Below are 24,605 nucleotides of genomic sequence, written 5' to 3'. Positions count from 1 at the left end.
CGCTTCCCCTAATAAAGAGATACAGAGCAGGGCTGTCCCAGTCAGACAATAGCTCCTGTATTGAGGACAGAGCAGCCCGTTCCGCTGAATTAAAGAGCTATTATGGTCAATCAGTTTCATCTCTTGACCTCTCGGAATCAGCGTGGAGTGTGGCCTGTCACCCTGAGGCGATCAGCTCACCACTTCAGAACTTCAAAAAAGGTTTCAAAACTCCCTTTGTGCTGTTTGAGTGTCTGCGAGTGTGCGTTTGTGAGACTCGTTTTAGTTCAAAACGAAGGTCGGTCAGGGAATATACAAAATTCAGCTTTGACCTTTCAAAGCTGAATTTCTCAAAAATAAAACTGCCAAACTAAAACTTATCGTTAGGAAATGATTCTTCTTATTGTTTGTACTATTGGTCATTGTGAACCTGTGAACCTCTTACTTTTGCCCAAGATGGTTTCTTTGAAATCTTTACTTCTCACAAGAATATCCTGTTATATTAACACATGCCTCTTATGCTCTCTCTGTCACGATTTATATATTCGTAGATCATCTTAAAGCAAATAATGTAAATCTGTGCCATAGAGAGAGCACATATATGTTTAATACAGGTGAATATGGGTCACACATTTCAAATATACAGCTTTACAATGCATATAGTGAACCTAGAGGGTGAACTCAAAATATATGTTGTATAACTTAAACTGAATTAATCATACATTTGACACAATTATTTCATTTCATTTTTCGACTGCTTATTTGAACTCTGTGGGGTACAAAAAATTGACCTGCCAAGACTTTGAAAAAACAGATTTGAATTTTGAAGAATAGGAAACAATTATACATGCAGTGACCAAAGCGGATATGGGGTAAGTGTTTCAAGCAGGCAGATGTCTTCATAACTGCATACATACACATTCACACATAGTGTGAATGCTTGCCACCTATATGCTATACTCTCTCAATGAAAGTCAGTAACTTTGACAGCTGGCTTGTGTTTCTGTTTTTCTAAATTATTTTTTTTACTCCCTCGTTCCTTGTGTAGAAAAATAAAGTGCTGAGTGTTGTGAAGTGAGGCAGCTCCGATTGCAGGCAGTGGTGGCAGGAGCAGAGGCATGAGTAGAATTGGGTCCTTTAGCTGCACGCTTCTGGTACTGCTGCTGCAGCAAGTGCCAACCAATCCGAGAATGCTGGGGCTGCAGCGAACAGAGGAAGCACGTCCTGAGTCTCATTGAGCTTGTGTGTGTCTTTGTGTGAGCGTTTGTGTGTTAGAGAGCTTGGAAAAACGCATGCAAGCAAAAGCCAGCTGGAAACGATCAGTCATTTAGTACACTAACCTCTGATTTGCACTAACAATCCTCCCTGTTAAAATAATGCCAACCAAGGGTTTAAGATCCATTTGTTTATCTCCTTAAACTAGCAATGGTATCACTGGTCCCCTTTCTTGTGCTAATGGTCTGTCACTGGTACCTTTCCTGTGGTGCAGTTGCATTTACTCCAGTGGTCTATGGACAATCAAACCATGAGCCGTACTGCACTGGGAATGCTGTATTAGAGAAACCAAGAAAGAAAGACCTGAAGATCTTCAACATGGGGTGCGAATGCTGAAGCCTTGGCCTGTACTTCATTAAAGTATTTAAGTAACTGACCCTGTAAACTCCAGATTCAAAACAGAACCTTATGTTTGACAAATCTATTAATGAATCGATAATGTTGTGAAATGCCTTTATGTTGCCTGTGGGGCTGAGGAGCGGTTATCTATGTAGTTTAGATTTCCTGAAACAATGCAGAACCTTGACCAGCCCAACCAATCCTGGCAGATCTGAACAGTGTAGCATACTTACTGGATTGCAGCTCTTACTAATTATTGAAGGTTTTCGTTTCAGTTTCATTACTGGAAATATATTGGTTTTGCTCCGTTAATCAAGGGAAAAGCGAAAATAGATTTGCAAGAGCTCATACTGTTTGTAGTCGCTACTTATATGGGCTTGTTGCTATTCACAAAGTTTTCGCAAACCTACAGCAGTCAAGAACGACTGTGTAAAAGCTTAATTGATTTCAATCGATCAAATCAACTCTTTAAAATGTATTTAAAAAACATGTCACTTTAATCTTTGTGAATATGTCTACAGTATAGAAAAGGACTACAAAATTGAACGGTAATTAGGGTCAACATGTTGTACTTTTAAACACAGCTGTGTTATGATGCTTCTCTGATCTCACGGGACTATTTGAACAAGTAGTCGTGCTGTGGAGTTGATAGCTATCAGATAGCACGGCAGCTATTATGTGTTTACCTAGATTTTCAAAATATTTGTATTTTTAATAGACCCCAAACGGGAGCGTAGGCAGCTTTCGAAGGTGAAAATCAATAGCGTTTCCTGAGCGCAGGACCGAACACAGCTGCTAGGAGCAACCCAGCCTGATCTCAGCAAAAACAAGAGCTGCTGAGCCCAGCAACTCGACAATACCCAGACCTCTTACCATATGTTGACAGTCAGGGACATACCGAGAAAGGGCTGAGAGGAGAGGGGAAGAGGGAATGCAGGGGGTGAGCACAGAGAGAGGAGAGGGGGAGAGGAGTAAAGAAAGAAGAAGGTGTGAGAAGGGAAGGAAAAAGAGGGAAAGGGAGAGCGGGGAGAGGGTAAAGGAGGGGGAAGAAAGGACGAAGTAACAAAAGTACGTAGTAGACCATGTAAGTGGGCCATCGGTAGTTACCCTGTTATTACCTTATACTTGCATAGCTATTCATGCATTGTAATTTTAAGGGCTATATCAAATGTGTATACAGTTTATTATTCTCATGTAAAAAGCACCCTAGAGAATGCATATAAACTCATATATTACAATACTATATATTGTATGCATAGATATATGCAACATACTGTAATGTAATTCTAAACATTCTTTGAGTAGTACTACACATCTTACCATTGGAGTTTGGTTAGTATAAAGTGCACATGTTTTGCATACAAAATACGTCTCACTGTTGCCTTAAAAAAATAAAATGTTAGTATATGAGGTGCATATGTCTTCTGAATTAGTTTTGGCATTATCATGAATAACGGATACTTAAATTCAATAGGATATAATAACGTACTGTAATTACATTTTAATTCCCAACTCTGATTTCAAAGTCCCATGTAAGTTCTGACAGTTTTATTTTTTGTGCTGATAACTTCTGTAATCCGTATTCAGTAAGGATTTTTTTTTTTTTTACTTTACAGCTTTAATTAAAAACGAGTGGTAATTTAAGGGATATTCCTGGCAGGATTGTGGCTCCAGATCTCATCTCTCTTAATCAACTCCTCATAATGAGATGTGTACTTAGCCCTGAACCAGCAGCATGGATTGAATGCACTCGAGCAAAGAGGCTGACCTGCCTCTTCTGCTCTTCTTCTCCTGTTTCTGGTTTCATCAGCAGTCTGCTGTCCAGACGTCCCACAAGTGCAGTGACAACCAAAAGTTTTGCATTTACTTCCAATGCAAAACGATAGTGTGGGATATCAGTTCTTCATCGCCCCCTAAAAAGTGTGCTTCTGCCCTGCGAACTGCCAAGAAAGGTATTGCATTGAAGCACCGCATACACCACATACATACGGCAAGGGTGACTGAATATGCTTTCACTGGATCTCAAATACAAACCTGCTCTAGGGGTGGAGTTCAGATCTCCGAATCTCCGAAACTCCGAAACTCGCCCCGTCTTAAGTTTATATAGACTGAGATTTATACCGTGACCTTCTGAATCAACCAGATCAGCTCAGCAGCAGTGCTACAGACATTTCCATTTTCTAATTAGAGAGAGAAACCTGGCTACTCCAATTATTAAACTAATGGGATGTAATCCAAGGTGCTTTAAAGCTACGGGACCATCACCAAGAGAAAGGTATTTTAACCCTGGCATTATCCTAAACTGCAGTGCATCTGTGTTTATGCCTGCAGTGCTAGCCTGCCTATCTACCTGCCTGCCTGCCCAGGGAGCTGATTAGTGGTACAGAAAACCGCAGGTGTTAATGCATTTGCCTTTCACCTCTGGAGGCTGGATGAGATCAGTAGAGATGAGATGAGATCAGTGGATGAGATCAACAAGATGAATTCAGTAGTTTTAACTCAGGAGACAGTAGCGATCTGCGTCATAAAACAAACGTCACACAGTGACACCTTTGTAGGCACAGTAGGCAGGCAGTTTTAAAATCAGAGGCCACTGTTTCCTCACCCTCAAAAAGAAAGGGTGGTCCTTCAGAGCAGGCTTAAGCCATGCTCGCCCCCAATTGCAACTATTCTGTCTTTCTGACTCACAGTGGCTGGTAAACCAGCTCATTTCACCAGCAACTGAAAGCTGTCACAATAAAGAAAAGAAAAAGAACAGCCACCGATTATAACACAGCAGCCAAAAAACTGCCACCAAAAAGGCCGGCTTCAGCCCACGCTGTGCCAGCAGCACATCCCTTCACAAACCTCAATTAATTTAACACCCAATGAGCACTAATTACAGGAGCTGGGACGCTGGAAGCATCAGATTCTGGATAAGAAACGTTGCAGCATGAGCCCTGACCTTAATGGAAGCCAATTAAAGAGACACTAGCTTGTTACCTTGCAATCAGAGAGGGGGAGTGGTGTCAGCTGGGTGCAGCAGACTGGAGAGTGGCAGTGAGGTTCTTGAAGTGTCCCGGTGGTTGTGGTGTTGGGCGATCAGCTGGGGTCTTTCCTTTTTCTTCTTTACTGTGCTGCAGCTCCAACCCCCACCTGCTCTGCTCAGCTCTGCATCTGATTCTGCTTCTGCTGTAGACTCTCTCTCTCTCTCTCCCTCTCTCTCTCTCCCTCTCTCTCTCTCTCTCCTCTTCTTGGAGAGTGTGTGATGATTCAGTGAGTCTGCTGCTCTGTCGCATTAGGATGTGCTCCTCCCTTTACAACAGCCCACGCTCTCTCTCTCTCTCTCTCTCTCTCTCTCCTCTCTCTCTCTCTCTCTCTCTCTCTCTCTCTCTCTCTCTCTCTCTCTCCCTCCCAGACTACTAGTTACCAAAAAAAGCACATTTCTTTCTCTCTCTTTAAGTCCTGCATTATTTATGTATCCCTTTATAAGAGCTTTGATGCAATGATGTTATGCTGCTATTTTGCCACTTGGGGCTGTTTGAAGCTGTTTCAGCAACCTCCCCCCCAATACCATTTCGAAAGCTTTTACTTCATTAGACCTAGCCAGCAGTCACTTAACAAGAGACATTCATCATATCTCATCAGAGAACTGAAATGTCTTAATAGTGAGTTAGTCTGGTCTGTCAATTACTGTTCTGAACGATTGCTTCCATTTAAATGATTAAACCAGTGCGCACACAAGCATAGTGTACTCCAGAACAGTTTATCAGATACTGCATGCCCCAATGCCATCCTCAGATTGGCTATAGGAGTCTATAATGAAAGTTCATAGACGAAAGGTGAAAATTCAAGACAGTGTTCCCCAGGTAAAGTGTGGCAAGCAGGCGGACGGACGATCCGGATAAGGGTCCATTAAAATCCAAATTTTAGCAATTCATTTGAGTGTGCCAACAGCCATGTGGGGAATGTGGTCATTCTCTAATTAGGTCATTGAGTGCTAATTGGGTAAGGATTTGGAGCAAAATGTCGGGACACCGGGACCTTTGATGGAAAACTGGGATGTCTGGTCCCCCTTATTTTGTTCCTGTATTGTTTATATTTTGTGTTAATAAACAGCGCTTGAATTGCAGCTTTCCAGCCTCTGAGTCTCTTTCCTGACAGTAACACTTACAGCTTGGGCCGTGACACTATCCTGCTACAGCCTCCGATCTGTATTATACATTTAAACAGAGGTTGTATTTTAAAACATTTTTATTTATTTCTTAGCAGACACCCTTACCCAGGCCAACTTACAATTGTTAAAAGATAACACATTATTTTTACATACAATTACCCATTTATACAGTTGGGTTTTTACTGGAGCAATCTAGGTAAAGTACCTTGCTCAAGGGTAGAGCAGCAGTGTCCCCCACCTGGGATTGAACCCACGACCCTCTGGTCAAGAGTCCAGAGCCCGAACCACTACTCCCCACTGCTGCCCATTTGGCACTCTTTCCCCAAGCCAGACCCAATACCCAATCTGTTTTTAGGAGATCAGGCAGCTGTCAGTAAGATATCAGTAGATGGGAGTTTATTGATCAGATAAGCCACAGTAACCTGACCCCTCTTCCGCTAGAAACCTTCTGTTCATGTCAGGCCCAGGTCCGAGGTTCAGCACCTCAGTAATGCACACTGAAATGTCGATGATCAATCAGGTAGATCCTGCTGAGGAGGGTATTAATGCTATTACAAAATGACTTTAGTTTGTAATGTGCATGTTGTACTAGATCCCATTATGCCCCCAAGACAGCCCTTTGTAGATAAAGGTATCTAATGATAGTATCTCTGTTGCACTTTGACTGAAACCACTTACAGAGACTCAAATCACTCCTTGGGGAACCATACCTGTTTTGGAGACAATTCACATGACTTAGAACCAAGGGAAAAGAGGGAAGAATATATATTTTTTAATCTGTGTAAAATGTCTTGTTGGTGGGGTTGTAGTATTTTGAAACACAATCATACAATTATTTGGCAAATGTTTCGACTTGAAGTCTTTATCATGTTTCAGTCAATGATTGTGACTTTGCAGTATTTCAGTATAGCGTCCCCCACCTGTGACACCGTGTTATTGGCTCTGTTAGATTACATTGGAAATTGAGTAACACTTTACATGAATTGTCTCTAATTGCACTGTAGTTACTCTGCAGTAACACAATGCAAACACATTTGGTCATGCAGTAACAATGCAACAACATGTCTGCAAAATAAAAAGTTCCTTGCGTCATTTGTAACTGCATGCTTTCAACAAGCGCTTGTGCATTTGCTTAGTAACCATTAGATGTATTTGCTCTGTAACCACATGTGCAATTACCATGTAATTACAGTGTAATTATATAGGCACTAATTGAAAGTGTTATATGAATGTGTAGTTAACATGCAAGGCTATTGGTTATCTACCAATACGACTGAATAAACGTGTCACAGAAATGAAGTACAAGCTAACATTAACAGGTACTACTGTTACAGTTTTATGTGTTTTCAAGGCTCGGAAATGTAATTTCCTTCGGGCATCCTGTCAATTAACTGTATGGCAATGCACTTCCTGAGGCTTGGCGTCTGCTGTTTGAAACCACAGACAGCACTGCCCCCCTGCCACAGAACCACAGAACAAATGCCCCTTTCGAATTAGCCGCGTGCCCGTGCATTAGCATTTAAATGAGAAGTGTTTCTGGGGGGCCGTTGGCACAGAGCCCAGTCCTTCTGCACTGTATCAGGCTCCAGTCCTGCTGAATGATGGACGAGGGTTGAGTTCAGCAGCAGAGCTTGATTGGAGCGGGTATAGCCCAGGACAATATCACCCTGAGTGGAGTCACACTCATAGGCTGTCAGCACTGATCACTCCAAAGAATCAATATAGGTGGAAATTATTCATCTTAAATGTCAAAGAATAAAGGAGTCAAACAGCCCAACCTAAAATACTCCATTCTCAGCTCTTTTGAACTGTCATTATCCAACACCTAATAATAATGAGCACTGTGCTAAACACTCCATTCTCAGCTCTCTAGCACTGTCATTACCCAGCACCTTCATAATAAGAGCCAGTCTTAACAGTCTCTAGCACTGTATATCCCTAGTGCCTAATTATGAGATGGAAAGCTATGCATTAATAATAATAATAATAATAATAATAATAATAATAATAATAATAATAATAATAGAAAATGATGATTACAAACACAAGACAGCAACGTCTGCAATTGTTTGCAAGGTTAGCAGTTTTTACACCTCTTGGCTGTTCTTGGATATGTGGATTCTGGACTCCATCTGCCTTGGGCAGAGGGTGCATGCTGGGATACAGCTGGGGGCATGCTGGGAAGGAAAAAGCAACCTGTCTGTGTGGTTGCCCACACGCCACCCTCTCAACACAGTCTGTGAGCAGCTGGTTAACCCCTTCCACGACACCAGGAACACATCCCAAATACCGAAGCCATGGACAGCACTCATGTAGGTTTAGGTATATATACACACACAAACACACACTGCTGTGCAAAAGTCTTAGACATGTTGTATTTTTCTACTCCACTAGTGTTTTCTACTATTATAACAACCTTGACTTGCATAAAGAAGGAAAAACATTGGGTGAAATAGCTTGCATCACAGGTGTCGTTGTCCATCCATCAACAGTCCAAAGCACCTTGGACCATTGTTCCATAGTCCAATTTCTGTGTTCTTGTGCATATTTTAGCCTTTTAGTCTTGTTCCCTTTTCTTAACAGAGGTATTCTTACTGCAACACAGCTCAGTGCTTCTGCAGTGGTTTCAGGTTTGGCCACACCCCACTGGTCTGTTGATATCGCTTCTTGACTGGTCATGTGATATTCTTACAACATTAAAAACAACTCAAGAGAGATTTAACAGGTATTTTATTTTTTCTACAACCTATTAAATTAAGCCCATCATTGTGTGTCTGTGTCACAAAATTCTATTCAACAGTTCAGGTGTTGTCGGAACTAATCATAATACAAACATTGTTTCTGTGAGGTGACAGTACCGGGTGATATATGGTAGAGTTGACTGGAATTCCCTCTATATGAGACCTGCTTCCCTTCTTTTCAAAGTGGACAAGTCCCAACTGAGGAGACCCATTAAATCCCATTATCTGGTCAGGCAGAGAGAGAGAGAGAGAGAGAGAGAGAGAGAGAGAGAGAGAGAGAGAGAGAGAGAGAGAGGCTGCACTATTGATTGGTGGAAAGGGGTGTATTATCTCATCTTTGATAAAGACGCTTAGTGTCCAGGGACAGGCAGCTATCTGAGCATGGCATCACTGCACCACAGTCTGCAGGTAACACTCAACAATACAGAACTAAACTCTAGACGCTACAGTTAAAGACCAGAGAGGTTGTTGTTGTTAGCTTGTTTTTAATTCCAAGTTTTTAGAACACCTCTCAAATTTATGATAACACTTTAAATGAAGTCTCTTAATGTGTATTTTTTTGCATGATGTACCCTAACCTTAACCCTAACCCTAAACCTAATTCTAACCCCCCTAACCCTAACCCTAACCATAACCGTTTTCTGACACAATTGTGTACTAATCCGCATCATAGAAGCTGGATAGAAATTGTGTCTTTGTAGTCAAACCCAGGGTTAGTTCAAAAGTAAATAACTCTGTTCTGATACACCAGTATTGAGCTGATACTGTAGATGAAGCCAGCGAGGTCACATCATAAAATGTCTTCTGGACATGGTGTGTAGAACATATTCTTCATACCTTTAATATTATTATTATTATTATTATTATTATTATTATTATTATTATTATTATTTATTTCTTAGCAGACGCCCTTATCCAGGGCGACTTACAATCGTAAGCAAAAACATTTCAAGCGTTACAATACAAGTAATACAATAAGAGCAAGAAATACAATAACTTTTGTTCAAGTAAAGTACAAGTTTGACAAACCACAATTCAATAATACAGCAGGTAATAGTGATAGTTACATCAGGATATGATTAAATAGTGATAGTTACATCAGGATGTGATTAAATACAAAGTACTACAGGTTAAACACTTGGCAGATTACAGTATTCTGAAGTACAGGATTAAATGCAGTAAAATAGGGGCTGATAAGAGCAAAATAAAGCACATTTACATGAAGGGTGATAGTGTCCCAGGATACAAACAGAGTTCTACAGGTGCTCTTTGAAGAGGTGAGTCTTAAGGAGGCGCCGGAATGTGGTCAGGGACTGGGCAGTCCTGACATCTGTAGGAAGGTCATTCCACCACTGCGGAGCAAGGGTGGAGAAGGAGCGGGCTTTGGAGGCAGGGGAGCGTAGCGGTGGTAGAGCTAGTCTTCTAGTGCAGGCGGAGCGGAGAGGTCGAGTGGGGGTGTAGGGAGAGATGAGGGTCTGGAGGTAGCTGGGTGCAGACTGATCAAGGCATCTGTAGGCTAGTACAAGAGTCTTGAACTGGATGCGAGCGGTGATCGGGAGCCAGTGGAGCGAGCGGAGTAGTGGAGTAGCGTGGGCGAAGCGAGGCAGAGAGAACACTAGGCGGGCAGCAGAGTTCTGGATGAGCTGGAGCGGACGGGTGGCGGACGCAGGGAGGCCAGTCAGGAGGGAGTTGCAGTAGTCTAGGCGGGAGAGTACCAGGGCCTGGACCAGGAGCTGGGTAGCATAGTTGGTGAGGAAGGGTCGGATTCTTCGGATGTTGCTCAGGAAGAATCGGCAAGTGCGTGCCAGAGTGGAGATGTGCTGGGAATAAGAGAGGCAGGGGTCCAGGGTGACTCCAAGGTTCTTAGCTGAGGAAGAGGGAGAGAGTGTGGTAGATTCCAGAGGAACAGAGATGGAGAGATCAGAGGAGGGGGAGGAGGAGGGAAAGAAAAGGAGGTCAGATTTAGAGAGGTTGAGTTTGAGGTGATGCGAGTTTGAGGTGATGCGTCTTTTCTAAGATTCACGTTTTAAACTACCACATGGTATGGTAATAAATTGGACTTTGGGCTGGTGGGTAATACTGAAACCACTCACCTGAGTTCCTTCCCCCTATTTAGGGTAGATTGTTAATCCCGCTGAGATAGCTCCCATTACACCCCTGCCCCACTGGGATAAGCTACAGGGGTGGAAGGGTTAATACATGTTTACTGACTGGGATTTGAAATTGCTCCGGGGCAGCTTGAAAGAGCTCGAATGGGAGACTTGTGACATGAGGGTCCATTAGGCACCGTGTAATTAAACAATGATAATAGTCAGTGCAGCTGTTCTGTAAAACACATTAATTTGATCCCTCGGAGCGAGAGGGAGAGACACACTGACTCATTAACCGTTTCCACAGCCAGACATTAGAGGGAATCAGAGACCCTCCATAGAATCAAATACATTAACAAACGTTATGGGAAATTATAAATTTTGTGGTGGAGCATTATTTTAAATCAATAAATAGAGAAGGAGGAGGAGACGAAGAAGAAGAAGAAGAAGAAAAAGAAGAAGAAGAACAACAACAACAACACAATGGTGTCAGTGTGAACTGCACTGAGTAGCACTACACAGCCCTTACACAAAAGAGCTGATAGGCGTGATGACCAGATCGTGATCCCGTATGAAAATGTGACCTTGTTCTCTCAAACACTAGCACTATGGGGAAAGCAAGTCCTCTTGTGCACCCAAGTGAAAAACCTAGAATAGTCTGAGATCCAAAATTATAAGTACTAGTAGAGATAATTAACAACATATTAAGATAATTTGGAGTTTTGCCAAAGATAGCCTTCTAAACAATTATATACCAGTGTTTCAATCTTCGCAAAGATAAAGAAGTCAGACCAGCCAATCTATAGAAATCACTATGATGAACAGAATAACCTCAAAGGTTATGAACCTCAAAGCAGAATGGTACAAAGGATCCAGTTTTCTTAAGACCGTGGTCGTAGATACTCTATAAATAATGTCACCATAGTCAATCAGAGGCAAAAATTTCCGCAAGAGCAGTTGTTTTCTAGTTTGTTCTAAAAAACAGGAGTTTAGGAGAACGAGTTTAGGTCTTTCAATGTCACCTTGCTTTATAATGCTCAATCAAGGTGAAACTATGAGAAACAAGTAGACAGATGTCGGTGTCTTTAAATTAGTTTGTCTTTAAATGTTCTATCTTTCAGCCTTACCACAGCCTCTGGGTCTGTCACCTTCATAGTCTTCAAATATTCATGATCCTAAATCTAGCTGGTCTTCCATGAATATTATATTTACATTGCAGTGCTGTCTCTGAAACAGAAGTTGCAATGGAGCTCAGCACTGCTAAGGCCTGTACTGTGGCTCCGCCCCCTTTATAGATAGCTGACCTTTCCCTGGAATGAATTGTCAGACCATCCAGTCCGGGGCACACTGTTCCCTTTATACAGCGCCCTCACAGGTTGGGAAGGAGATTTATAACCAAGACTCTTTGTCTGTCACAGGGCTCTTTTAAACATTTTAATTTTTTTTTATTGGAATTGTACAGTATGTGCGAGATTATCAGAGCTCTTTACTCCAAATCATGATTAGTACTATTTTCTCAGGAAGGAAAGATGCACCCGATACAACCAGTAAGAAACAACTCGGGACATTCAATTTAGCGGATTGGAAATCATATGGAAATGTTTCTTATTTGTTTTTTGATTCTTGAAATTCGTGTTTTTGTGCTAATCCATTACAAAAGGTTACCACAGTAAAAACAGAGTTAATAAAACACAGTGAAGCATAGTAAAGCATAGGTCAGCATAGTAAAGAATAGCAAGGTGTGGTAAAGCATATTAATAAACACGGCAAACCAGGGTAAAATATGTCAAATGCATAGTATAACCATGGGGAAAGCATGGGCAAAATATAGTGCACAAACATTGTGCTAAATCTGTATAAGGGATGATGGTTTGGAGTAAATATATTGGAGAATCCAGTTAGAAATGTCATGCTTCAGTAGCAATAGCCAGGGCAGGAATTGATCACTTGGAGTTTTTTAATATGCTTTCACCATGTTCACATTTCCACAGCACGCCTGCATTCATGTAGTAAATATCATGGGTATTGTGCCTTTGGTAAGACCTTCACTGACTGTGTCTGGATCACGAAGCCTGCCCTAGCAGTCTAAATCAATACTGAAGCAGCCCTCCAGTCAATGGTATAGTCCTATATCTAAAGGTACCACTAAAATATACATGTTCTTCTACAAGAATTACTATACAAATTCACATTACACACTTCTAGAAACACATCTAATTTCTATTTCCACAAAGTCTCTATCTTGTCAGAATGCTTTACTTTATTTGCGTGTCTGTGTGTCTGTGCCTTCGTTTGGGTTTGACTCCACAGTCGTAGTCAATGCGCTATTGTCGTCTTCGTCTGCATTTTTAGCCTTCTTAGAGAAGTAGTTCATTATAGAAGTCATTCCTAACACTCTAAGAGGACTGCTGACTGAATCACACAGTTGGGCGGAAGTGTGTCATGTGACTTAAGAAGTGTGTCATGTGACTTGGATAACTATCATGCGAGTTCTGGCTACACCACTGTGCTCAGCACCTTCATGTTGTGTGTACAGTACATGGGAGTGAAGAGTGTGAAGCAGTCATGGGACCAAACTTTCTGAAGGACTGCTTTATAAACATTTGTGTAGGTTAAAGAGTGGTGGGAAAAGAAAAACGAGAATAAACCCTTTCTAAAAAACGCATCATGAACTGAAAGTCTGAGTAATGAAAATGGGTTATAATTACAGTCCATATAAAGGAAAAGCAAAGCAGGAAATCTTTGCTGTTAAATATATAATCGCTAGTAGAGTCATGTGTTATTGATTTACAGTGTGGTAACCCACTTTCTAAGAGCATTGAAACCTGATTAGGGACAAATAAAAAGTGCATTCCAATTTTAATGATGTCAAAAGAAAAAATAAGCCTCATGCATAGCAAATGTAGAGTTGTTTTAAAAGCAAAGGAACCGGAATGGACAGAAATAATAAAAGCTTTCAGCTTGCTTGTTTATGATATTAACTGACAAAACATTTCCGGAGCCCTAGTATAGCAAACCGACTGCAGAATTACCTCAACTGGCAGCCAAAATCTATCTTAGGGGGTACAAGTTTTCTTACTCATGTATCATTTATTATTTGTTTATTTAGCAGACGCCTTTATCCAAGGCGACTTACAGAGACTAGGGTGTGTAAACTATGCATCAGCTGCAGAGTCACTTACAATTACGTCTCACCCAAAAGACGGAGTACAAAGAGGTTAAGTGACTTGCTCAGGGTCACACAATGAGTCAGTGGCTGAGGTGGGGATTTGAACCGGGGACCTCCTAGTAACAAGCCCTTTTCTTTAACCATTGGACCACACAGCCTCATGGTATGTTAGTTGGTTTCCAGTTTTTATATTGTTTCTGTTTTTCATTGCACCCTTTCAACATTTCTAGTTATTTCTGTATGTATAATCTTGACATTTTCTGTTGATTGATTAATCTTCTGATCTACGCAATCGATTAATCACACCTGTTTGCTAGTGATATGAAATTGCATTGAAAGACAATTACAAGTAATCACTTTTAGTGATGTAATCTGACATTTTCTTTTGAGCTGTACTGCCTGTTTGCGTTTCCTTCAGCCAAATGCCATGTCTAAAAAAAGATGAAAAATACATAAAGAGCTATATATTAGTGTAAATTACCAGCTGCACTACAACTTAGAATACTGTATTTAAGTGATCAGTTTTTGGTATTACGTAAGCATTCAAATTTCAGACTAACAAAGGTAACGTAGAGTGCTATTTTATTTAGGTTAGCTGAAGATATCTGTCATTTATTGAGTGCTATTTTATTTTAGTTAGCTGAAGAAAAAGTAGAATTTAGCTGTTGATTTCAGATCGTGTTTGAAAGAAATACGTTGAATAAAAAGAAAAATCAGTTTACTTGCAACTAAGATGATATGATACACTTGTAGTACTGCTGTCATTCTGAGATATTGTGAAATATTGGGTACACCTTCCAGTTGCCCTTTTGTCAAGGTCTTCAGAGGTACCCCCTGCCATTTTTCAAGATTTGTTTTTCGTGCACCGTTTTCTGATACCACACTCAGGTAGACAAGATTAATCGATCAACTATTTTTTAATCAATCAAAGCCCACAGGTGTGGTTAAACGATTCACCATCTGTGGGATCAGTCAGTGCTATGGGACAAATGCTGCTCCGAAACAAAGGGAATGTGAGTTTATCTTCAAACTAGGAACTGTGGAACCTCTTGGAATGAACATTCTTTTCTGACATAATCATGACATCATCCACAGAATTCTTGAAAAATAACATGTTTACTGAACTTGTGTACACCCACCTCCAAAAAAAACACCATAAATTTAATAAATGAATCAATGTGTATTGAACCTTGTGCAGTCTTTCCTCTTGAGCTAAAGGCACAGCTACAGCAGATATTCTTACAAATCAAGGTGTATCTTCACACACAGGGGAAGCATGGCACCACTGAGATCACCCAATAAAAACAGCTTTACTCCAGCTATCGATTGAAAGCAGTGAGCCGTTTCCTTGTTTAAATAACTGTAGATTTCAGCTGGTGTTCCTGGAGATTTCCAGGATTTCAGTTGTTGGAAGGAGCACTAAGTGTCCTTTGTTTGGAGCAAAAGGGAAACTTGTACCCAAATCTGTCATTTAAACCAGGGATTCTATTTGATCCCCTGGCTCCCAGTCCTCAGCTCTAACTGTTATGCCACACTGCTTTCAACAATCCTTTGTTAAAATTAAAATCTCTAGCTCTTTACCTGAAAATCAAAAGTGTGATTATCAACAAAGAAAACAAACGAAAGAAAGTCCAACCCCAATGGGTGTGGTTCGAAGCGCTATATAACTATTTCTTTTATTTATTTTTTGTATTATTTTATTAGAATTAACACAGAATAAAAAATACAAAATGAGATTAAACCCAAAGGTTGTGCAGTTATGTTACACATTTTTTTGTACAAAATACAAGCCTGGGTAAATGCAGTTGTGGTTATTATTATCATTAATATTATCGTTATTACTTTTTACACAAGAAACACACGATTTCTTCAAGATGTTCCTGGTTTATTTAAAAAAAAAACAAAAAAAAAACACACACAAGTTTGAAAATAATGGAAGAAAAAAAAAGCAGGTTTAAAATGGCCAGCAAGGGAAGGAGAATAAAAGACAGAAACAGACAGGTGAACTACACTAGCAGCTCCCTAAACGCTGCAAACATAAATACTGGACCAGCAAAAACCATCCTCACTGCTTGACAGATAGCACACTTCAAGACTAGACCAGCGTCTTCTTGATCCGTCCTGCTCTGCAGAAATAAACAGTAATGAACAGCGGCTGGCTCAAAGTGGAGTCTGGCATACTAAACATCTGATGTACACACCAGTCATGCAAAATCTACCCACTGCTGAAGCGAGGTTTCTGTGATTGAAGCCCTGCACAGCATGTAAATGATGTCCACTTGAAAACGAAAGTGCATAAGCACCTTGCAAGCTTTGCTGTCCATTTCGAACCCTGCTGTGAATTAAGACGAGATTACAGCATGACGAAATAACTACTGTATTTACACTTTAAAGTAACAGTTTCAAATGTACATGCAATGGAAACGATTCTTAGTTTCAGATACTGTAATTTATTTGGAATTAATTCCAATAGACTATCGCTGGAATAACAGGTAATGAAAACTTGAAGTTTGTTTTTTAAATGCTTGCGAAACCAACTGGATGGCACAGAATCTAAACAAGGAATCCACAAGCGCACACCTCTCTCCCTGCTAAGTAACCAGTCACAATAACACATGAAAGCAAACAATTGGGATAATGATAACTGATAACTTTCACATTTTTGGCATTGTATGCAGTGTTAGCATGAAATCATTTCACACAGTTATTGTAGTTTTTTTGGTTATCTGGTAGGGATGCTCTTAATTATAATGTGATCCCAGGGCTCGGTCTCTTCTAACCTGCATGAGTGTTGCAGGACTCTTGCACCATTGTGGTGCCGAAGAGATGCCATTATGATGCTCGGGCTTATGCAGAGCTATCATTTTGATTTAATTGAGGGATAAGGCTCCTTTAGTACTGTACGCATTGAGTAAAGGGAAAACTGAAACAGGACTAATCTTGGATTACCTGTTTCATATTCCAGTTGCCCATTGCTCAAAATGAAATTTAAAAAAAGAATATACGTATATTTTATTGCTGTGATGTTGTTTTTTTTTTGGGTGGGGGGGTGGGGGGACGGACCTGAGAGAAAAATATTTTTGGGAGCAATCTAACTAATAAGTTTGTTGTGTAGACTGGTGGATCTCCTGCCATCTCTTACTACTAGCGGGCTCACTTAACTCCGAGATACTCAAACCCACTGTTTTCCACACTATAGCGTAGCCCTCTAACCACTGAGCTACTCAAGCCCACTACCTTCCACTCTGCAGCCCAGCACTCTAACCACTGAGCTACTCAAACCCACTACCTTCCACACTGCAGCCCAGCACTAACCACAGAGCTACTCAAACCCACTACCTTCCACTCTGCAGCCCAGCACTCTAACCACTGAGCTGCTCAAACCCACTACCTCCCACACTGCAGCTCAGCACTAACCAGAGCCACTCAAACCCACTACCTTCCACACTGCAGCCCAGCACTCTAACCACTGAGCTGCTCAAGCCCACTACCTTCCACTCTGCAGCCCAGCCCTCTAACCACTGAGCTGCTCAAACCCACTACCTCCCACTGCAGCCCAGCACTCTAACCACTGAGCTGCTCAAACCCACTACCTCCCACTGCAGCCCAGCACTCTAACCACTGAGCTGCTCAAACCCACTACCTCCCACACTGCAGCTCAGCACTAACCAGAGCCACTCAAACCCACTACCTTCCACACTGCAGCCCAGCACTCTAACCACTGAGCTGCTCAAGCCCACTACCTTCCACTCTGCAGCCCAGCACTCTAACCACTGAGCTACTCAAACCCACTACCTTCCACACTGCAGCCCAGCACTAACCACAGAGCTACTCAAACCCACTACCTTCCACTCTGCAGCCCAGCACTAACCAGAGCTACTCAAACCCACTACCTTCCACACTGCAGCCCAGCACTCTAACCACTGAGCTGCTCAAACCCACTACCTCCCACACTGCAGCCCAGCACTAACCAGAGCTACTCAAACCCACTACCTTCCACACTGCAGCCCAGCACTCTAACCACTGAGCTGTTCAAACCCACTACCTCCCACACTGCAGCCCAGTGCTCTAACCACTGAGCTACTCAAACCCACTACCCCCCACACTGCAGCCCAGTGCTCTCTAAGCAGTTATTTGAACGATGTACAGCACACATAAAGTGGCCCTTTCCTTTTTCTGAATGTCAGGCTGTTGGGTTGGACATCCTAATCTTTTTTATTTTTATTTTAATGGATCTGCTTCGAAGCAACTTTGATGTATACTGAAGTTCAAGAATAAAATACAAATTGGGTACATTTATTTATGAATTTTAAAATGGAAATAACATCTAGTCTAGACAATGCAAGTGCAATCAAAGCATTAGCACACAGCAAGTTAAAGATTCAATTCCTCTGCAGACCGGAACGCTCTTAAAGAAAATCAAACCTGTGCACCTAAATCCAAATAAGATTACAAAATACATAATATTTCCCCAAGACCTGTTAGGACATAAACCCAAGGTATATATAGGCTTACAATCAATAGCAGGCATTCAAATGGAGACTTGAATGCTAGATAATTGTCGAAAGTGGGAGCTAAGCAGCCAAGGGCATTTAACAAAATACAAGGTAAATGGTTTTGCTTTTTTTATATATATATTTTTTGGTACTGTATCACAATAAGGTGACTGAAACTAATCTGTGGTCACTAAGAAAGTTAATCAGTTCAGTGTATACCACATAATGGGATTTGGAACTTGAAATCCTTTTGGCTGGTCAATCCGTGCAATTTGTTTTTACAAAAATCATAACCTTGATGTTAATTAGAGTCAGAATAAGGTTATGATGAATCTTTAATGAGTTTGAAGTGTATTGTGAATAAAAATAAGACACTATGCAGGTGTCTCAGTTCAAAAGCCAATCAAAAAGTCTGGAGAAACCTTGTTGAAGACTCTTTGCGTACAGTATGGGTAGCTTCAGCACCCTGTAGACCACATTAACAAGGTTTGTAGTGAAATAGCACTTGGTAATGTTCCCGAAACAAACAGAAAATAATCTTCTTTTTTTAAATACGACTCTTTAGACTCATTAACCGAAACATTATACATGAATAGAGATGAACTCCCTCCACACTCTGTGAAGTGCATTTCTTACTGTTGCAGTGCCCTATTGAGCATACCAGGTGCGTATGCTTTTAATATATGATATGGTTTAGATATGAGAGGGAGAGTTGCTTTATGATGACATCACCTCTGTGTAACTTGAATCCCTGATTAGAAAAAGAAAGACGTCATGGCTTTTTTTGGTTTTCAGTGGTATAAATGGATGGGAAGGCTTAATAGTTTCCAGTGGGGATATCCGATGTACTCCAGGCATGAGGCTGGCCCCTGTGATGGCTGTTATAGTACTCATTAATATTTACAAATCCCACAGGGAATGGGGGAGAGTGTATTGAGTGCATTTAAATAATAGATGAGTTCAGATTCCCCACTGTATGCATATTGATTTCTGATTGACTCGAGTTTACATTTTTAATACATTTTTTAATGTATCGTATGCTGCCCCCCCCTTATAAATCCTCCCCCTGCATTAGGGAGAGCACACTCAACTAACGCAAATCACCCCAGAGTTATATTAAAATAGGCTGATTTACACACATTACACCAAACTAAAGTGATGCATTAGGTCAACTTACCAAGAACAAAAATCTGTCAGTGCTAGAAAATAAACAAACACGTTAAAATAAATTAATTTGCACTTTGCTGTAGCTCTGGGTTGCTTACAGGATTAAGGGAGGGAAGCAGAGCCCTAATTCCTCCAAAAAACGAACAAACATAAATGTAACATAAATTTCTTATTATCAATACACTGAAGCCACGGCTTCTAACATGTGGAACATCCATCTCGGTTTCAACAGCAGAATCACTTATCTTACAGAACACAAAAGGCTTTCGCTGTTAACAAAATGCTGTTTAAGAGCTTGCTTGCAGAGTAATTGCGGTGTCCCATACATACATAGATACATATATATATATATATATTAATAATCTGGTTTTGTGTCAAAGATATAGAAATAAACATTCCTAACCCTGTCCATAGTAGCGGCATCCAACCATACCATATGATTTATGCAAAATTACATTTAAAAAATAATTAAATACAAATACATACAATATAATTCCCAACAGGTTAAATAAAGATATGTCATAATTCACATGTTAAATAATAACAACAAATATAGTAAGAATAATCAAAATAATTATAATAACAATACATATTCAATTAAGACATTAGGTTATTCAAAAAGAAAAACATTTTCTAGAGGTGTGCCAACCAGTAACCTGGTTATATATATATATATATATATATTGGGAAGTTTGAAGACTAATTGACAAAGTCTTCACCTATAAAAATATATGAATGGCTGATGTCTACCAGGGTTGGGGTCAATTCCTGTTTTTCAATTCCAGTTCCTTTTTCAAATCAATTTCCTTTTAATCAATTCCAACACATCATTGCTCAAAATTGCAATTAGCAGTATTCTGTTAAAATGAACTTCTCACAGTGGCAACAAATTATGTAAATGGAAGTCACTGTTCATCAATTAAACTAGCTTCAAATGAAAGCCGTTGAGCAATCGCAAACAATTATTATTGTGTCTCTAAAATAACAAGTCGAATTGGGAATTGATTTTAAAAACTACAGCTCTAACTACAAGCCCACTCTGCCTCCCAGTCCTTCAGCTCGAGCCACATGGTCAGACAACACCCCAGTCCCTCCGCTCTACCCTTCTGTTAATCGACATGTAAACACACTGGAATGGCACACCCCTATTTGTGTTTCAATGCATGATATGAACAACAAAAAAACAACAATAATCCAAAACAACTGAATGAACATCAGCATCTTTTACATATTTCACAAACTCAAAATACAGTGTCCTTCAGTCCTTCCACTCAGCCGGCAACATCCCAAATATGGGAGAACAAAAATCCTCTTTTATCCGAGAGTTGAGATGTCATGCTCTTTGGATCTTCATTTTAAGTTCTGGGTTTCATGAATGGCCAACATAAATAAGACTTAAAGCACCTTCTGCCACACACACACGCACGCACGCACACACACACACTGAGACACACACACACACAAGCAATAGTCTGTCCAGGACCACTCAAACAAAGGTTTGCCAAGGCTGCATATAAACTACTAGACCAAGCGGTGTACCATTTTTACAGAATAATGACAACAGGAGATTAGTCATTTTACAGGGGTCAGTGAATGTGCAAGGGGGCACAGAGGTCAAAGGGGTTTCGGTCTTCGCAGAAAGAAAAAGGCAAAAAGAAAGACTGGGTCCCGCTGGGAACAAGGGCTGATGTCGATATCCAAGCTGCTTGGTTGGGTGCATCAGCTGTTAAAAGAAATGGCTGGGGGGGGGGGTGGCTGTGTCGACTTCTGCTTCACTGTGTCTTCTTTGCGGGTCTCTCCTGCTGACCCTTTTTTTTTGGTCTCTCATCGTTTTAAGAGTTTTTTTCTTTCGACATGTTGCAGGCGTTTTCGTTTGGCAGTTTTGTTGGTTTTGTAAAGTAGTGTGTGTTTTGAGCGTTTACTGTTGTATGCTTTGATATTTCTCTAGGAGTAAGATACGCAGAATGATGGTGGTGGGGAGGGGAGAGGAAGAGGGTCTGTCACGTTTTCTCTCCCTCGGTTCAGTCAGTGGTGGGTGAGCCACTGCCTCTCGTTCCCGTGAGGCCGATCCGAGTCGCCTCATTGGCTTCTGAAGCAGGGAGTCGCTGGAGAAGGGATGGGTGAGCTGGAGCAGGGATGGGGTTGCGCTGGATACAATAAAAATAAAATCAGAAAAGAAACAATGGAGCAGGATCTTAAAACTGAACACGTGGGCAGCCTTCTCTTTGAGAGAACACCAAGCTTCTGATCTCCAGCCATTGCAAAAATACCACCCAACCGGGGGCATTATAGTTCAGGTTTTCCTTCCAACTGGGTTCTCCATGCTGTTTTTGAACCTGCATGGTTGTCCATTGCACAACAAAGACTAGATGTTCTATAGTAAATCTACTTTGCAGAGTAAATAGCTTTTTTCCCCAACCCTCATTTTTTTATGTTTAAAAGTTTGCTATCATTCTGTGTGATGTTTTTATAGCTGGCTATAGCTTCCGGTGCCTTGTCTTTGATTTTCCCATTACAGAAAGTCACATGACTCAGATCTTTTAACTGCGGAGATCCCACCTGTAGTATAGCACATTATACAGCAGGCAGAGCCACATATATAGAAGGCCAGATAACTTTGTATTAATCACTTTATACACACCAGACAACAAGACAAACATATACGCACTATTGATATCAATATGATAAAATCATCAGAGCTGCTCTGGTATCTGACGGGTGCTGCTATGCAATGGAAATGGCACGTCAATAAGCTTATATATGTATGTACAGGCCTGATTTGAACAAAGACCTGGAGCAGGATTCTCTTTCTGAATAACCCTATCACTGTGTCTCCTCTCGCTCTCATCGCTGACCATTGCTACTTGGACTTCCTTTGTACTCTCCCACTTCTGCCTGTACTATGGTTTATAGAGTAGTAGGGTTAGGAAACTGGTGCCATTGTGGCTCCAACTTGGAGTCACCATCCTGCTGTAACTGTAGACCAGCTGGATCCAAGATGGTGGACGCTGGGTGCAGTTTCCTAACCTGCTCCTATTCTATAAACCGTGGCGTATCCCAGCGTGGTGTTCTTGGTTCTTGGTTCTTGGCGCCCTTGTGTCAGTCAGCAGCACCCCCCCACCACCCCCCATGGCAGGGTTACGCCAGCGAGTAGATGGCATTGACAGGAGACGTGGCCTCGGAGCTCTCGTTGCCCTCAGTTTCCTCCTTGTCCTTCTTGACGGTGTACTGGCCGATGAAGGAGCCGTCCTCGTTGAACTGGCCATCCCCGCCTTCCCCGTAGTCCACCAGGCTGTCGTCGCTCTCCTGCTGCTTGATAGTCCCTTCCAGAGAGGTCTGGCTGCCCTGCAGGGGCTTGTTATCCTCATCGCTTTGGGGGGGAAACACACAGAGACGCCATTAAAATTACAAAACAAACCGCAGCGAAGCGACCGTGAAATTCCAGTCGGCTGCCACAACCCTTACAGAAACGATCGTACTGTACAACAGCGTATTGGACACAGTGGCGTATATTCAATCGATCTAAATCATCATTTAAAAGCAAACAAAAAGGGACCCCTTCGCGTTTAATGTTCTATTAAGGACAAAAAACACCTTTGTAAATTGTATATTGCTGTTTAGGTCAATTGAACGGTAACTGCAATCTGTCTAAATCTCTTATGCATTATTACTTTTTTGCACAGCATAAAAATAGGCATTATTATAATGCAGTTTGTTATAATACAGTATTGCACTAAGAAATCCTCAGCACATTAAGTATCTGCCCTGGCTTTTGCTGGCTACCAAACTGTGCCATATAAATATTCTACCTTATCTAGCTTTAAACAGAATTGCTAGCAATTGCATAATATTCTATGGAGCTTGAAGTCCCCAATCTGCTATGCTGACAGGAGCATGAAACCCTAACACCTTTTTTTGAATCTACATCAGTCCACAGGCATTGGTTCCAGTTCCTGCATACCCATACACAATGCAAAATACCAAATGTCTACATTTGGTAAGAAAATCCCATGCATTTAACGGAAACACTTTTTCAACAATTTAAACAACACATGGAACCAACAAATCCCATACAGATTAATTCGTCAGTGCAGTGCAAGAAGGCAGGTTAGAGCCTAGTTAATATCTGTCTGCTGGCGCAAGAGCAGAGATTTTAGTTCAAGCTGTGGCATTCCTCCTCAACAATCAACGTGCATGTCCTTGTGAACAAGAGCTGTTGAGCTAAACGCTCCAATTCCAATTTCAAAAGCCGTGGAAACACAGAAAACACAACAGAGATTGTTATTAGGTTAACTGTTCAGAGTCCAGTTTTCGGAAAAAGTGATTTAGTTTTCAGAAAACTTGATCTCGTGTACACGCACTGAATGAGTCTCCAACATGCCACATGCAAAGTGTTACAAATGTGAACCGTGAAACACAAGTGACTTCAGGCAAAAACGAAGACACAAGAGAGAACAACAACAAGCAACAACCCCCCCCCCCCCCCCCCCCCCAACCCCCCAGACATCGCTCCATTAACCAATCACACATGAATTAGCAGCGCCACATATTAAAATCAATGAAACGTTAAATAAATACAATTAGGGGTTTTAATCATGATACTGTCTTTTAATCCATTAATTCGAACATGGGACTGGTTTATTAATCCGTTAATTACATATTGTATACATACCGTTTAATATAAGGAAGTGTGGTAACACCGTTTAACCTAAAACATGCAGTAAAATAACAAATTCAGACGCAAGGCTAAAAATATCACAACAGCTTTCAGTAAACGCCATCTTACTTTGCACTTCTGAATAAGATGTTTACTGAAGAATTGTGAGTGTGTATAATTCTATCATTAATAAAAAACGGTCAATCAGCATTTCTCAAATACACGCTAACCTGTACGATTAATTAATTAATTAACATATCTATTTCAATCTTCTAATAGAGATTAAAACCCCTGAATAAAATAAAAAAAAGTAAAAAATACAGGGTTCTGTAGCTGTGGGTTAGGTCCAGGGCTGTTACACATTGCTCTTTCCATACCTTTCAAGAGACCTTCATTGTTCCAAGGAGAAAATAAAAGAGCATAACGACAAAGGGATAGGAAGAGAAAGAAAGAAAACGAGGACAGAAAAGAAAAGAGTGAGGAATCCAGGATGATCGGTAAAACCTTTTGTGACATTAATGACTGTAATCCCTCGC

The 24,605-nt window shown here is 41.0% G+C and overlaps 2 protein-coding genes across 30 annotated transcripts in view; both read right to left on the bottom strand.

Moving 5' to 3' along the window:
• The window catches only part of LOC117435328 (contactin-2-like), a 29,648-nt gene extending 24,781 nt beyond the window's left edge, over positions 1–4,867 (bottom strand). Inside the window, exon 1 of the mRNA XM_059004834.1 lies at positions 4,576–4,867. The gene's annotated coding sequence lies outside the window, so the exon portion shown is untranslated. The remainder of the gene's footprint in view (positions 1–4,575) is intronic.
• Positions 4,868–16,796: 11,929 nt separating this feature from the next.
• The window catches only part of nfasca (neurofascin homolog (chicken) a), a 63,150-nt gene continuing 55,341 nt past the window's right edge, over positions 16,797–24,605 (bottom strand). For 19 of the 29 annotated variants that reach the window (XM_059004678.1, XM_033996314.3, XM_059004681.1 and 16 more), the window contains 3 exons: positions 24,447–24,458; positions 24,085–24,120; positions 16,797–22,782 (listed from right to left, as the gene is read on the bottom strand). In XM_059004678.1, coding sequence (XP_058860661.1) covers positions 22,551–22,782; positions 24,085–24,120; positions 24,447–24,458 — 280 coding nt within the window. In that variant the 3' untranslated portion in view covers positions 16,797–22,550. The remainder of the gene's footprint in view (positions 22,783–24,084; positions 24,121–24,446; positions 24,459–24,605) is intronic. The other 10 variants (XM_033996395.3, XM_059004682.1, XM_059004683.1 and 7 more) reach the window with 5 other exon arrangements.

The sequence above is a fragment of the Acipenser ruthenus genome, chromosome 30 (assembly GCF_902713425.1).
Source record: "Acipenser ruthenus chromosome 30, fAciRut3.2 maternal haplotype, whole genome shotgun sequence".
NCBI lineage: Eukaryota > Metazoa > Chordata > Actinopteri > Acipenseriformes > Acipenseridae > Acipenser > Acipenser ruthenus.
The sequence above is the reverse complement of the archived record's forward strand: the minus strand, read 5'-3'. Positions and strand labels throughout refer to the sequence as shown.